The sequence below is a fragment of the Lissotriton helveticus genome, chromosome 7 (genome assembly GCF_964261635.1).
Source record: "Lissotriton helveticus chromosome 7, aLisHel1.1, whole genome shotgun sequence".
NCBI classification, from domain to species: Eukaryota; Metazoa; Chordata; class Amphibia; order Caudata; family Salamandridae; genus Lissotriton; species Lissotriton helveticus.
The window spans coordinates 917,471,092-917,486,012 of record NC_136068.1 but is presented as its reverse complement, the minus strand read 5'-3'; the positions used below and the strand labels follow the sequence as shown (position 1 = coordinate 917,486,012).

Sequence of the window (14,921 nt, the reverse complement as noted above, 5' to 3'; positions counted from 1 at the left end):
CAAACTCACAAAAGGCATTGACTTATTATTCCTTCTCCGGTCATAAATGAGCAGTGCTGACTCACTCTTTGACCTCCACCACATCCAAACCAGATGACTGAAATGTGTACAAAACACAGCTGCCTGATTTCTTTTATGCATGCATGCATGCAAGTGAACTCGTTACCCGATTATGCTACCTTACACTTCCCTAGAAATAGACCAATGAAGCAAGTTTGTGGCGCTGACCATTACAAGGAATCTATACAAGCACCAAACTACTCTATAAAAACCATCTTCATTCCACAAGACAAGGAATGATTATAAGGAAATGGAGAAAATGCAAATCTCATACCTAGGAAGAAAGAGAAGGTATAACATGGCATGCAGTCACCTAGACACAAAGGAGATAAACAGTGACAGTCCTAAGTGCCTAGACGATAGCAAGCATAGAAAGATTGTAAGAACCGATGTCCACCTGCTTTACAACAATTCTAGTATCACGCATGATAAAACCTTGAAGGGAGCGCAAGTTAAATAGGGAATACAAGACAAAAGCAGCTTATTCCCACGCATCCCAGTAGTCTAATCTCCACTATAAAGAACTGGATATGGTCTTAGAGACCAGACCTTCAATTAAGCAGGACACAGTAGGAAAAATCCATCCCATATTCCTAACAACAAAGTAAACCAAGAGATGAGGTAAACATGCCTCCCATTCATGTTCACCTACTCAGATTGACGCTCTCTCCCGCAAACATAGAACTGTCTACACCCACCAGTGTCATTAACGGTCAGTCATAACTCACCGTAATTTGTTAGTGACATGGTTGAAAGAGTTGACTCTTCTCGGAAATAAAACACTTGTAAAAAGCCACATGTTCTCAGCCAACAGAGTCAAACACAAGCAGAGCTACATATGACCCACATGAGAAACCAGTGAAGACATCCTTAAGCTGAAGATCTGGCAGCTGCACTCGCTTGAGGCTCACTGTATGTTGACTCAACAATTTATCAATGAGCAATGTGCAAATACAATTGACGTATACTCAAGCTGTGACTTGATTCTGGTTATGTCATCTGACTTATTAGGCACCCAGTGCACAAGTAGGGGGGCGGAGGGGCACAGACTGCCACATAACGAATTCCATGGAGAAAGAGTTTGTGATCATGAAGACTATAGCAAAGCTCCCATGCCTAGGATACCTTTGAGGTTAAACTTCTCAGAATATAGTGTTCTATATCAGCACCTTCTGGGGGGGATGCTGGGGTAAAACAATTTGTGGAGCTAACATCAATGTTATTGTATACCACTGACTATAACGAAGATGACAATGGGTTTAACTGACAGGCCACCTCAACCTATCTGATACTAAATCCATATTGGCTAAATTTCACTCTGCTGTGGTTGTATCTCGGCCCCACCTTCAGTCCCTTTCCAGCTGTGTACAAGTTGATTTTGACCATGGCAATGTAGTAAAATGCAAATTGTTATCTCCCAGAACATCCTTGAAAGAAGTCTTACTTACCAAGTAATGTCAGTTTTGTCTCGAGACGCTGTGCTGCATCCATCAGAAGTTCCTCTCTGTTTTCAATTGCAGCCTCAGCTTCTTGGCGGTAATTGGACCATCTCTGAAAGTCAGATTCGCTTAAAACCTGTACAAGATAGGGGAAAAACACCAATAAGCTACTCCAAGACAAATTTAAAAGAATATTTCTCCAACAGTTCAGACCCCAGTGTATCTGTCCGGTGGAAAGTCACAAATTAATTCTGTTTCAGTATAAACTTGTGCTAAAATATTATGCCTCAGCGCGGCTTGCCCAATAGTGGCATCTCTACACTATGACAGACTGCATGAAGATAATCTGAGAAACCAGACGTTTCCACGGCCTCATGTCTACGATTTGCATGAACTGGTGAACTGGCAATTGTCCAGCTTCTTAGCATTTTCAGATACAATAAGTGAAACTTTTAGAATTGAAAGTAACATGAAACTTGGAAATAGGCAAATAAATAAAAAAAATTAACATTAACCACATCAGAAACCAGTGCCCATGGCAACGGCATTTCATAAGTATTTATTCAGCTCGACAAGGAATATTGTAAAATAATAAATCTCTGCTAATGTGTGACATTTTCGTATGCATTTGTCAGATGGTGGTTTCCTGGTGACTTCTAGAGTTCTTCTATCAGAGCATGAGTCTGGAAAGCATTGGGGATTTGGTGGAAAATAAAGCACAGAAATAATAGAGAATGAAAACGGAGTGGTGAGCATATCATCGGGTCAAAACAATACATTCATAATTTTCTCAGACGCATAGGCAGGCAAGCTAAACATAAATATTTATTGTTACAGCATCAAATATGTGCCAGTACCTCACCAACTTGGCACTAACAAGCTGTGATGGGGCGGGACGTCCCCCTGACGAACAAGGCAACCTACAACGAGACTGGTGGTCGGAGGTACCCTTATCACCCATTTCTCTCCCCTCTCAACAGCACGAGCCCACCTACCTGGAGGACGATTGGCTCACTAAGGAAAGCGGACACACATGGGAGTACGAGGAAGACCAAGGAAGGGACGCCTTTAACAGCGCCTTCCAGAGTGACGAGACTCCGCCCTCCGACGTCATCGGAGCAACTGAGCCAAAAGAGGTACGAACCAGGAAGAAGGCGGACGGCATTTCCCTGGAGGAAGAAGGACGGTGTGAGCAGCGAAGGAGTGTACGAGTGAGGAGTTTGGAGGACAGCGTTGAAGAGGACGAGGCGAGCCCAGGCGTCTACAGCAAGCCAGGAGGCCATCGTCCCCACGAGCCGCCCCGCCACGCTCCCACGGGAGGGGCGTGGCTCTCAGAGGTACGGGGCAAAGTATCGGGTTGGGTGGGACGGCGTTTGCAGCCTGCCGAGTAGAAACCTGCCCGCCAGTGTAACTTCTTGTACAGCCGTGTGTTCCCACTACCCCCCCCTTCACGAGCACTTGAGCACTCCGAATAACTGTGCGGATCACCTGAGCACCTGGTTTCCCTCACCCCCGGTCCCTGAGAGACGTGATCGAACGTACCAGTAACCCTGGTCTTTCTGTTCTCTTTTTCTCCTGTTTTGGGTTCCTGGATCGTCGGACCACCCTGAGGCCACGACCTGACAGGCAAAGACACCCTGGAGCCCCTCAAGAACATTAAGACGGTTCCTGCAGTTTTCGCTAGAGAGAGACTGACTAGCAGGAGACGAAAAGCCTACATTAAAATAAAGCCATCCTTGAAAACCTTGATCAAAGCCTCAGACTCCGTTACTCCCACTCCCCCTGCCCCATTACACAGGCCTCCTCCAAAAACTAGAAAATATGCTTTACATGCACTTCTCTCAGAAAGCAAGAGCCACCAAAAGTCTCAATTAGGAAACGGGCTAGTTAGTTGAGACCGGTGGGCTACATGAATTCACAGAACCCAAAGCATTGTTAATATGTAAGGACACAGAGTATTAACCTCTTCCACGTGGGGCTAATTCCCCCGCTGTGCAGGGGGGAGGGGGGCAGCGGGCGGCGTCGCAGTGCTCGTGACAAGCTCACCTCGTCATGCTGCACAGTGGAGCTGTCCTCATGACGAGCTGAGCTTGTCATGACTCCGCCCACTCAATGGAACGCCCCGCACAGAAGGGGAATTAGCCCCGCTGGGCGTTCCACGGCTGTTATGACGAGCTCAGCACGTCATGAGCGCAGCTCCACTGTGCCTCATGACGAACTGAGCTAATCATTAGCGTCGAAGAGAATATTATTAATGAGGCAGCTGGGGTGGTTTAACAGCATGCATCTCCAACTGTTTTTCTAAGTAACACAAGCACCACAAACCACATCTCGCCTACCTTCTTAGCGATGCACAGCGTCCTCAGACCATCACGAGCATACCAATCCAGGTGCTTCTGTGTCCTGGACTGCATCTTCTTCTGGTCATCAACATTACCTGAAAATATTCACATGCCTAAGCATTTATATTCAGTATTCCAGTCACATATTTTCAAAAACACCAGAACTTGTAACACGGCCAGAGTGGAGGATGGGAAACTAACCACCTCACAGTAGTTGTATTAATGTAAGATTCTAATAGTTTAGGGCGAAGCTGGGATTTAGCGGATTCACTTCTCTGTCCCTCTCTTTGTTGAATGAAGTAGTATAAGAAGTGCTCCCAAAATCTCTCCTGCGTCACGGCAAAGAGAAGAGTTTGATGCTCAGAATTATCAATGAACAGCAGTGAAATTACAGTATCTTTAGGTGAAAGTGCTGATTGTACCAACACTTTATACTCTGTGTGAGATGTTATGTGCAGAGCTTGTGAGGATGAGCTGCATTGCGAGAAATGTAGACTAAACAAATGTGTTGATCTCTACAGCATGTCAGCGTGTGGCAGTTGCTGTGTCAACCCTCATTAATGTGACTCACACAAGAGAGGAGAGGAATGTTTGTGCTAAAGTCTTATTTCCCATGCCCAAGGTGCTGAAAACGCCAACAAGTAAGCTACCTATGTCTGAAGCTTCTTACATTTGGGCTCTTATGTGCTAAAACCAGTGAGTGTGCGACCACTGCACACAGATCACCTTACCAAAATTACTCAGGAAAATGGCAGAAACTCACCTGAGTACACAAACAACAACAAAATCACTTTTAACCTGAACTGTCCCCAACGTCTTATACTTTGCAGTAAGATGCACAATTTATGCGTACAGTATATTCATCTTAAGAACGCAATTGCTACAGATTTGAGCCCAGAGTATTTTGCTTCTGCCTCTAGACGTGAGGTCTCCTTGGACCATACATTTAGAAGGTTGACCACTCTCTGGCTACAATCACTACAGAGAACTCCTGGCACAAGTTGAATGAGCAGCAGAATACGGATGTGGTCACTGTTTCACCAAGAACTTCAGGAGACAGGCCAGTGCAGTGTGTGTAGGCGCTTTATCCGCTAGAAGACCTAGCTCCAAAACTATATGAACCATTTTAGGTTTCTCTTTATAATACAATAAAGAGAGAAAAAGGCATTAGCAACCACAATTTAAGCCTGCCAGCTCTGAAATTCTGAAACATTAATGAACATATTTTGTTGTTCCTTGTTATGAATATATTAATCCATGCTGAATTTAGCTTTGGCAAATATATGGTCTCCGACTCTGTCTCTAGAAACTGAGGTGGACAACTGGGCTCATGAATCAACTATGAATTGGTGGAAAATGAAACCATAACAATGAATAAAAGGACTATCATACTTACATCGTGAAGGATGCTCCAGTAGGTCCATGATAACTGAATCGGCCCCCTTGGTGTACACGATGATCTCCCGTGTGATAGGATGGCGCACCACCACCGACATCCGCTTTCTGACAGAGTCAAAGCCCAAGGTGTATAGGAGCTCAAAGGTGAGGAGGGTACCCTGAGGCAGCCTCACGGTCACCTGCTCTGGGGTACGGGACACCAGGGTAAAGTTGTAGGCCCGGGCAGCGTGCACTAGAGCAGCTTCATCAGGGCTTTCAGCTTCATAGCAGAACTCGGACTCCAGCTGCGCCTCGCAGACAGCTGTATTGGCCTCATCCAGCGAGGGTTCCACACTACTGGTGCCACTCTTGCTGCAGGAGTCCTGATTGCTACTGCTCGAGTCCGCTCCCTCTGCCAAGCCGGAGGAAGACACGTTGTCTTTGGCTGAAGAGTTGCTGTTCACTGGAGTTACTGTATTGGTCTTTTGGGACAAGCTAGTTCTTGTGCCAGATAAGGAGGGAGTAGAGGACTGGCTGAGACGCAACTGCCTCAGCTTTTGGAACAACTGCTGGACCCTCACCATGGAGCTCCCCGATTTCAGCAGTGGTGGCCCAGTCACCTGGAAAAAGACAGCAAGGGAGCACATCACAGTTAAAAATACGAGAGGACTGAAGGAAATTACAGCTAGATGAAGTAAGCTTTCTACTGGTCGCAAACCCTCCGATTCTGTGAATCAGAGGGTTTGTGGCAGGTAAAAAGCTTTTTTAAATGCACTAAATACATTTATTATTCAGAAAATATTTACAGAATTGCAGAATGCACTAAGAAATGGTTATGTATTCAGTTTTTCTAATGAGTTGTGTCTTGAGTGTCCCTTCCAACTCTCTCGTTCTCTCGCTCTCTCTCATTCTCTTGTTCTCTCTCTCTCTATCTCGTTCTTCATCTATCTCGCTCTTCATCTATCTCGCTCTTAACTCATTCCTCCCTTTTGTAATCTGGGATGGGCGCGGCTGTGGTTTAGGGAACCACTGCCAACTCTCAATGAAGTTTTCAAGCTTAAACAAGCATTTGCAATGCAATAGGTCTCCCATTAGGAAAGTGTGAGCTATTGGTATTGTAAATGACACATTTTTTAAATATGTGTTGGCTTTTAAAATATATAAATAGCATTGTTATTCACAAAGCCAATAGTTTACACTTTCCTAATTCGAGTCCTATTGGCTATGGCAATGCTTGTTGGTAGCAAGCAAGGACAGTGCTGTTGTGGTGCTGACTGATGATGTGGCTGGGCTGAGTGATGTGGTGGTGTATTATAGTGATGTGGTGGTGTATTAGAGTGATGTGGTGGTGTCCCAGAGTGATGTGGTGGTGTTCCCATGGTGGTGTCCCCGAGTGATGTGGTGTTGTCCCCAGAGTGATGTGGTAGTGTCCCCGAGTGATGTGGTGGTGTCCCCGAGTGATTTGGTGGTGTCCCCGAGTGATTTGGTGGTGTCCCCGAGTGATTTGGTGGTGTCCCCGAGTGATTTGGTGGTGTCCCCGAGTGATTTGGTGGTGTCCCCGAGTGATTTGGTGGTGTCCCCGAGTGATTTGGTGGTGTCCCCGAGTGATTTGGTGGTGTCCCCGAGTGATGTAGTGGTGTTCCTGAGTGTTGGAGGGTGGAGTTGGAGGGTGGAGTTGGAGGGTGGAGTTGGAGGGTGGAGTTGGAGGGTGGAGTTGGAGGGTGGAGTTGGAGGGTGGAGTTGGAGGGTGTATTTGGAGTTGGAGGGTGTATTTGGAGTTGGAGGGTGTATTTGGAGTTGGAGGGTGTATTTGGAGTTGGAGGGTGTATTTGGAGTTGGAGGGTGTATTTGGAGTTGGAGGGTGGATTTGGAGTTGGAGGGTGGATTTGGAGTTGGAGGGTGGTATGGAGGGTGGATTTATATAGTGTTTACTACTCTTGGTCGATCTGTTGAATTCATTTACACAGAGTAGCACGCTACTCGAACCCAGGTTTACTGCTTAATCTAGTTGTTATTAATTATTGCTTGCTATTATGGGTTAGTTATGTGCTCCCAAGAAAATCATTCTATACATTTGCTCCAGTTTCATTGTGGTAGATTAGCTTAAAAGCACACACTCTGGCATCCACACAATTTTCCCCTGAGACCTCAGCTCAGGTGTGTTGTGCCCTCATACTCAACCCTCTAAAAGGGCCCCAGGTGGTCAATGGAGCTGGAATGGCATCAGATACTGGAAACAATTGACACCCTCTAAAAAAAACACAATAAAGTCTCGAAAACAAATAAAGTTTGTCGAAGCTTTGAATTCCCTTTTGAGCAAGTCCTAGAGTTTTTTTTTATCACCTGTAGCCTGAGAGATATAGCAGGGCTCGGTCTCTGGGGCTTGTTTGGGGCTGGGGGTGCAGGACGTGGTGTATGGGGGCCTTACCCCTCCCAGGTTTGCCAATTGTTTAACATATTCATGCCGTCCCAATGCAATGACTCCGGGCCTCATTGAAGGCTTGGGAATCAAAGGGCTCACGAGGGCAGCATCACCTCCTCAAAGGAATCCTTTTATATGGAAATTGGGTCAGTGGGCAGATGGAAAACAGCAGGAGAGAGTGCCAAAAGGAGCTGGGGAGCAGGGGCCTACGGGGAGGGGCGCTGGCTGCACCGGAGTGGCTGGGAGACTGGCAGGAATGGGGTCTGAGCCGTGCATGGGCATCGATGGTGCCGTGTAATTAGCGCCTTCTCTGCTGCGAGGCTCGGGAGCACTATTCGAGGGTTTGTAATTGAGGCTGGGCGATCTAGGCAAAGAGAGAGACAGTGAGAGATAGAGAGAGAGACAGTGAGAGATAGAGAGAGAGGGGAGCTGAGGTTAAAGAGAGAGAAGGAAAGAAGGACGGAGAGCGCAAGTGGAGGGAGAAAAAGAGAGGGAACGAGAGTAAGAAAAGGAGAGAGCCGAGGATATTGGAAAGAGAATGCGGGGAGAAAGAGGGGGAGAGGAAGGATGAGAGAAAAAGAGAGAACGCTGGATTGACGGGGGTTCGTGGTACAGTCAGGAGTTCAAAGTAAAGATTTTAAAAGGAATACATACACATGCACGAGGCACGAAGGCTGGGGAGCAGGAGATCATATGAATTAATCTAATTGGCTAAAGAGAAGGTGCAAAAAATAAGTTAAAAGGGAGAAAGCAAGAAGGAATAAAAGTGGATTAAAAGGGCTGCAATTTCAATTAGCATGCAATGCAAAAATAGAGGAAAAGGTGTAACAAAAAGAAGGTAAAAGAAAAAGACAATAAGCATACAAATAAAGTAGACAAATTAATGCAAAATGATTATGAAATAAAAGTGGACAAAAGAGGGAATTAATGAGATGATGAAGGGGGAGAGCGAATAAAGGTGGAATGCAGGCAGCCTATGAAATGAGATTCTGATAAAAGAGGACTGTGGGAATGAATTAACTGTTGGATAAAAGATAGAACTAATAAAACCAGTCATGTGTTTTCTCTTTTACTTGTAAAATGTGCGCACTCGCTTACATTAGCTCTCTGCGACAAGGATCATTTTCCACCTCTGCACAAACCGGAAAGAGTGACCCAGAATCCCCCATTTTGAGGCTGACCAAGGAGCCTGTATGATCGTAGACGGCAATCAACGGCCATCAAACCAAGTTGCAGTGAATTGCTTTTGAAGGACAGGCAGCGCTGGGAGGAGGGCTGATTCTGCGGAGCGCGTGAAGTGGTAGAGGGGGGCGGGGTAGAGCATTCCTTTGAAGTCTGAAGCTCTGGCGGGTCTGATGCGATGATGCGATGCGACTGGGGGGGGGGAGCAAATGGCAAGCGCGTGCACGGGAACATGCACTGTGAGTAATCCGCCTGCCAAAGCCATTGGTCAAGAGTTTGTTTCAACTACTATACTCTCGCCTATTAATCCCTGCGCGATATAATAGGCGAGCCCTAAAAACTAAATATTGACCCTCTCTCTCTAACATCGCGAGATGAGACTGTTAGAAAAATATGGCAGCCCTTCATTGAACTGCTGTCTAAGGAATTCAGAGCTAACTTGTCCTCATTATCTTTGTCTACTCCGCCTAGCTGAACCGTATTCCGCTCAGCCAGAAGCTTGATTACATACAATTCAATTATTTCCCCAGTTAGGTTGGATCATTCGATTGAAGGTACTTGGTCAGGTGGGGAGGGGGAGTTTGGGAGGGAGGGGGGTGTTTCTTTGGTCTTTTCTTCTGTTTGTTTTAAAATTTCTCAAAATCAGAAGCTGCATTATTAAGTGTCATATTAGAGAGATGATCTCTCGCAATGTAAGCTTATTTTTTGTTTCTATTTTGCAACAATAAAAACAGATTTAAACATAAAAAACTAAATAAATAAAGAAGCCCAATCCCTTTACAACATAGATCACATTTGAGAAGAGTTGTGGGCAATGTATTGACACACATTCCTCAGCAATAAATCTAGAAATGTACAACTTAGTTGGTTGGTGCGGACACTCGAAAATCTGCGTCCTTGTAAATGCCAGACATTCCCAGTAACACCATACAAATGTATTATCTGGAACAGCCACCAAGGAATTCTTTAGACATTATTAACCTTAAAAGACAAATCTACATCTCCATCTGTAACCTTCACCCAATGTCTTTTCTTTAAGTAAATTCTTAAAACACCAATAATCTACCCAACAACCAAAATAATTCCTAGAGTGATTTCAATCTTGGAAAATTGAGGAATCATTTTGAAATGATCTGCACTCAGTGGAAATGAATTAAATTCAGAAAAACAGAATTTCGCTCCGATTGTTCTTCTGTACAGATTCAATCTGAAACCCCATGGCCACGCATAAACCAATCTATAACCACAAGCTGTCCAATGGCCATACATACCCGTTGTCTGGGTTCTGTCGCGGTTGACACAACAACAGTGTTGCAGATAGCTAGTGCCAGGAAGAAATCTCCAATGGCAGAGTTAAGGGCGCTGCTGCCTGCTGATTTTGTAGATTTCAGCCCCTCAATATGAACACCTGCATCTCTCACCTTCTTCAAAAGCATGCTGTCTGGGGTCACGTCCTTTTCCTAAAGGACAAGGGGAAAAGTTATGAATTGTCAAAGCACCAAATGCCAACAGATTTTAGAATAATGGTTTCTGATTACAATACAGCAATACCTGATGTTTTGGGAATTTTTGATAGGTTAGCCAAAATTCAGATTATTTGTTCACCAGTACAAGAGTCCGCTAACTTGTACATAACTGCACACCCAAGGTAGAGGCACGAATAAGACCACTGAAGTGAGTCTTTATGCTTCATTTGTTAAGCTCTCTTTTTTTCCATGTGTTTTGATTAATTTATCTATCTGCGAATAACTTTCTTTAAGTGCATATGCTCTAGGTAGCCATCTTCTCTTCCTTGAGTTATACTGTTTCCTTAAAAACATACTAATTGTTGTGGTTTTCTATTTTTGTCTTGTTTTTTATTGCATGTGGGATCTCCAACCTGGACCAGTAGCATTGTTTGCACAATTTAAATAAGAAAAAAATAATAAACAAAAATGAATGTTGCCCTAGTCAGAATGCATGGACACTCAACACATGCCAGACAGCGCTTACGTCTCATTGTCATGCATAGTTCTGTCTGCCAAGTAACTTCCGAATGGAAGAATGTAGACATTTGGACACGTGAAGGAGCCTTCCATGGAAGTCCAAATGTAAAGTTGCAACTGTTTGATCAGGTTTATAAAAGGTTACCAACTACCACAAGTTGCAAACAGCAAGGCATGTCAGTAGGCCGTCAGTACTCTGGTAGGCCAGGGGGTACTTTACATCCTAATTTAAATTATCCAGAGACAAAGAGAATAAATATTTAACAACTAAAATTAAATAAAAAGAGACTCATACTCACGATAGGACTGCTGAAAGCTACTTCGGAGGTAGGAACTTCAAATCGACCTTCGGATTTCTTACGGTAGTGGCCATGCAACCGCGGGACGGCACTCTGGCATCGCCGCAGGTTTTTGGTACCATGGCTCACCGTCTTGGAGACCGAGTCAACATCCAAGTTACTCAGAGAAAAGTTCCGATTCCTGGACAAATCTTCATCATCCAAGTCCAGATCCTTGTGCAGTTCCAAGCGTTTTGCTGGAAAGAAGTCAAACACCTAGAGTTCAATCATTTCTTTAGTTGCTGCATTAGGGATTCATTGGAGAGGGGCAAACTTGATGCATTGGGAATTTCAATTGCAAAAAATTCAGGATGCAAATCCATCTGGTCCTCCCAGCTAGATTTTAAATGTCCAATTGCAAATCCAAATAGCTGATGATTAGCAACGCAATGTGCAGTTTACTGTGAATCGGTACAAATTCAGAAATAAACATGAAAAACTACAATTGCCAGTTGGCATGCTCGTTGATAGGGATTACAATTTGCACTGGAGTGCAAATCAATGGAAATAGTGAATGCAAAATGATGACTCAGCAGTCAATGACCATTCAAAATTGTCATTGGACACTTGGAATTCAAACAGACCAATCCTGATTATGAGTGCCATATTGCACTATAAATGCATAGGTATATGCTAGGAGGACAAGGCAGGTGAGGACTCTAGCCAGGAATAGGGTACAAAGATAAATGGAAATGCGCAAAACAATGATCTATTTACTCATTCAACTTCCTGCAGTTGTTGAAAAAACTTCAATAATGTGGGGACATTTTAAAACTGTGCACAGTTTGATGTCTGCGATCTTCTTTAAACAAATCATTCACCACGTTCATTTGCTTGTGTGTGGTGAGCTTGGAATTGAAATGGATCCTTCCTCCTTTGATAACATTTCAGAAAAGAATTTTAAAATGTTTTCAACCCCTAACTGACTTACATAATGCTCAATTACCAATTACTTTTACAATTTAATAAAAAATGAGTTTATAAAAAAATACATTTTGAAACCGTTTGGACTGTTGGCTAAACTCTTGTGTTTGATTAACTATTTACGTTGTGACACAAAAAATGCAGTACATTTTATTTTTGTGGGACACCGAGGTGAAAGCTGATAACTATCCCTTAACACCTTTTCTTTCTAGAGACAGATCACATAGCATAGGAAGGTTTAGAGGGATGTATATTAAAATCCAGGTGGGGTATTCTCAAATCATTTCTTACCGTTCTCCTGGTGAGAGAACTCGTGGCCTGAGATGGTGCAGCGACGAAACACCATCTTGTTCTCCGTCAGAGTTCCAGTTTTGTCCGAAAAGACGTACTGGATTTGACCCAGGTCCTCTGTGATATTTAGAGCCCGGCACTGGATGGACATATCAATCTCCTCGTCGTACAGATCAAGGTCATTGTGGATGAAGAAGATCTGCCCGACTTTTACCAACTCTATGGACACATAGAGGGAGATCGGGATCAGGATCTGAAAAGAGGAGAACCCAGTTTTGTTAGAAACTCATGAGTTACTGCGACGCATAAATACATATGTACTCGGTATGCCTCAGAGTGCCAACACCCTTGAAGGAACTTGGGAGGGAAAGTTTAGTACTGGTGGAAGCAGTGTTACTTCAGATCCAAGAGAAGCACATAAACTCCTGTTCTTACTACTGCTTGCCTGCCAAAAAATGCTCCCAAGGTGCTGTGTCCTTATTTTAGAAGTAATGCATGAACTGTTAGCACTGCCTCTGACTAAATGTTCATCGTAAAAACAGAATCGTTGGTTCATTAATAAAAGACAGGCATGCCTCAATACATTCAACTATTTAGATCTCTAACAGGAGCGCTTGCTTAAAGTTGATAACATAAGTAGGAGGCCCTTGTACTGAGATGAATACAAAATTGCCAATAGCACTGCAAACTTCCATTAGATTGCAGAAGTTAAGTTGAAGGAAGGGTACCTGAAATTGAGATCGACAGAATATTAAAGAAGGGCTGCAAATCCACCTTGTCATTGTGGCCCTCAGTACCTATAGATTGATGTCTATGGAGGATGGTGGGATTGTTCCATAATTTACTGTGTCCCTTGTAACACCATGCACAAATATTTTGCTCTTTTGAGTTTTGGCTACAGAAGACTGTCCCTGTAGGGATAGCATCACACCACCCTCTTACCTGGCTTGTTGCTGCTCTAGCAGGAAAAGTCTACTTGCTAGGATACTGGATAGTAAAAGGATTCTTAGGTAATGAGGGTGTTTATGTGGCAACAAGGAAAGAAAAATAGCGGCGAATCAACAGCCTATCTCCCACCTTGTGAGCAAGGGGGAGGGGCGATGCCTATGCAAGTGACAAAGTCATATTCTGCTCATTGCATGATTCAGAGGTGAAACTGAGCTCGGCGTTCAGCATCAGTCCTCATTCCCACACCCAGAAATATACACACACAAATTCTGTCTTTTCATTGCAGCTCCAGAAACATCTGATCTGCTTTTCTTTGGCACACGCTATAAATAGCAATATGTATAGATGCTTTGCTGCTATTAGTTTCTCTCACGTGCAGATGCTTATTATCACTTCACATGAAACGATTTCTAGGCCCGGCTTTTTTTCCAAAAAAGTTATGATCCAGCAGCTGGTATTTTCCATCAATGTGCAAGAGGTTAGGGGATGGACTCTCTGTTGAACTCCATGCCCTCACATTGTTTTGCGGCCCCTGGAAATGGTGCGTGCCCCAGCCCCACCTCCTACCTGTTCCCCACAAGGGAAGGTCCCCGCTGACATCCAGAACAGACAAGCATTTTACCTTTTCTTATTTGCCCACCTCAAAAAATTTGGTACAGTGCATTTTACTTAGAAACATAAACAATGCCCTTCTTTTGTAGCAATTTTGGAGTTTAGAGTAAGGCTGTCTTAAAAAACGCTGTATGCACTTATGGCCACTTTACAAAATTTAAAGGCAAGTCCCAAAGTATGTTCAGCCAGTTCTATCGGTTAATCATGTTGTGAATATTAAAAGAGGATAGTGGGTTGCTCCTCTGAGAGGATGTTGCCTTTAGCACAAGTTCGTGGTTACCAGTATGAGGGCTGAGGCTACTCAGTGTTCCCAGTCTATGCAAACCCTAAAGCCTATGCCTCAGAGATCACGTAGAAGGTTCACCTTTTTCTGGTTTTTGGGCTGCAATTCATTCAGCCTGCTACCGAAGGCTAAAAAAGGTAAATTCTGACGTGGCTGCCTGGGCAGTCATGTATCCAGATTTGTCACAGGCAGGAATAACCTACCCCAGCTCAGGATCTTTGACCCGAGTCTGCCCAGGCACCCATTTCTGTCATCAGTTTGATGCTTTCCCACCCCTTCATTGTGGAAATTTCCAGGCGGGTGTGCCAGCCGGCCACTGGTTGCCTGCAGTTGTGACTTTACAGATTGCACACTTTTTCAATGGCTGGACTTGTAATTCATGCTCTCGAGATCTTGAAAAACAACTAGTGGTTTGCAGCAGATATCTTGTATTTGCTTTCACATGAAAAGAGGCTCTGCACCACCACACCCCACAAGACGGTGTCTAGCTATGAATGGGACTGAGTACTGCAGTGGAACTCGAGGCTATAGTCAAACCAAGATCACCAGACTAGCCATATTGCTGTGCCTTGCCTGCAAGCTGCTTGACTACTTACGAGGACAGGAACCACCATAACCTAAAAAAAAAGTCTTTAGGTTTGCTGACTGAGACCTGTGTAGAGATTGACCCAGGGACTGAAACAGTAAGAAAACCATGTCTATCATGTCAGATTGGGAC

The 14,921-nt window shown here is 44.2% G+C and overlaps 1 protein-coding gene across 3 annotated transcripts in view; it reads right to left on the bottom strand.

Annotated features, from left to right (window-relative positions):
- ATP10B (ATPase phospholipid transporting 10B (putative)) overlaps nt 1-14,921 on the bottom strand; it is a 563,398-nt gene that overhangs the window by 41,912 nt on the left and 506,565 nt on the right. For all 3 annotated transcript variants that reach the window (XM_078653419.1, XM_078653417.1, XM_078653418.1), the window contains 6 exons: nt 12,361-12,613; nt 11,107-11,342; nt 10,094-10,282; nt 5,238-5,838; nt 3,839-3,936; nt 1,509-1,635 (listed from right to left, as the gene is read on the bottom strand). In XM_078653419.1, the coding sequence (XP_078509545.1) occupies nt 1,509-1,635; nt 3,839-3,936; nt 5,238-5,838; nt 10,094-10,282; nt 11,107-11,342; nt 12,361-12,613 (1,504 nt within the window). The remainder of the gene's footprint in view (nt 1-1,508; nt 1,636-3,838; nt 3,937-5,237; nt 5,839-10,093; nt 10,283-11,106; nt 11,343-12,360; nt 12,614-14,921) is intronic.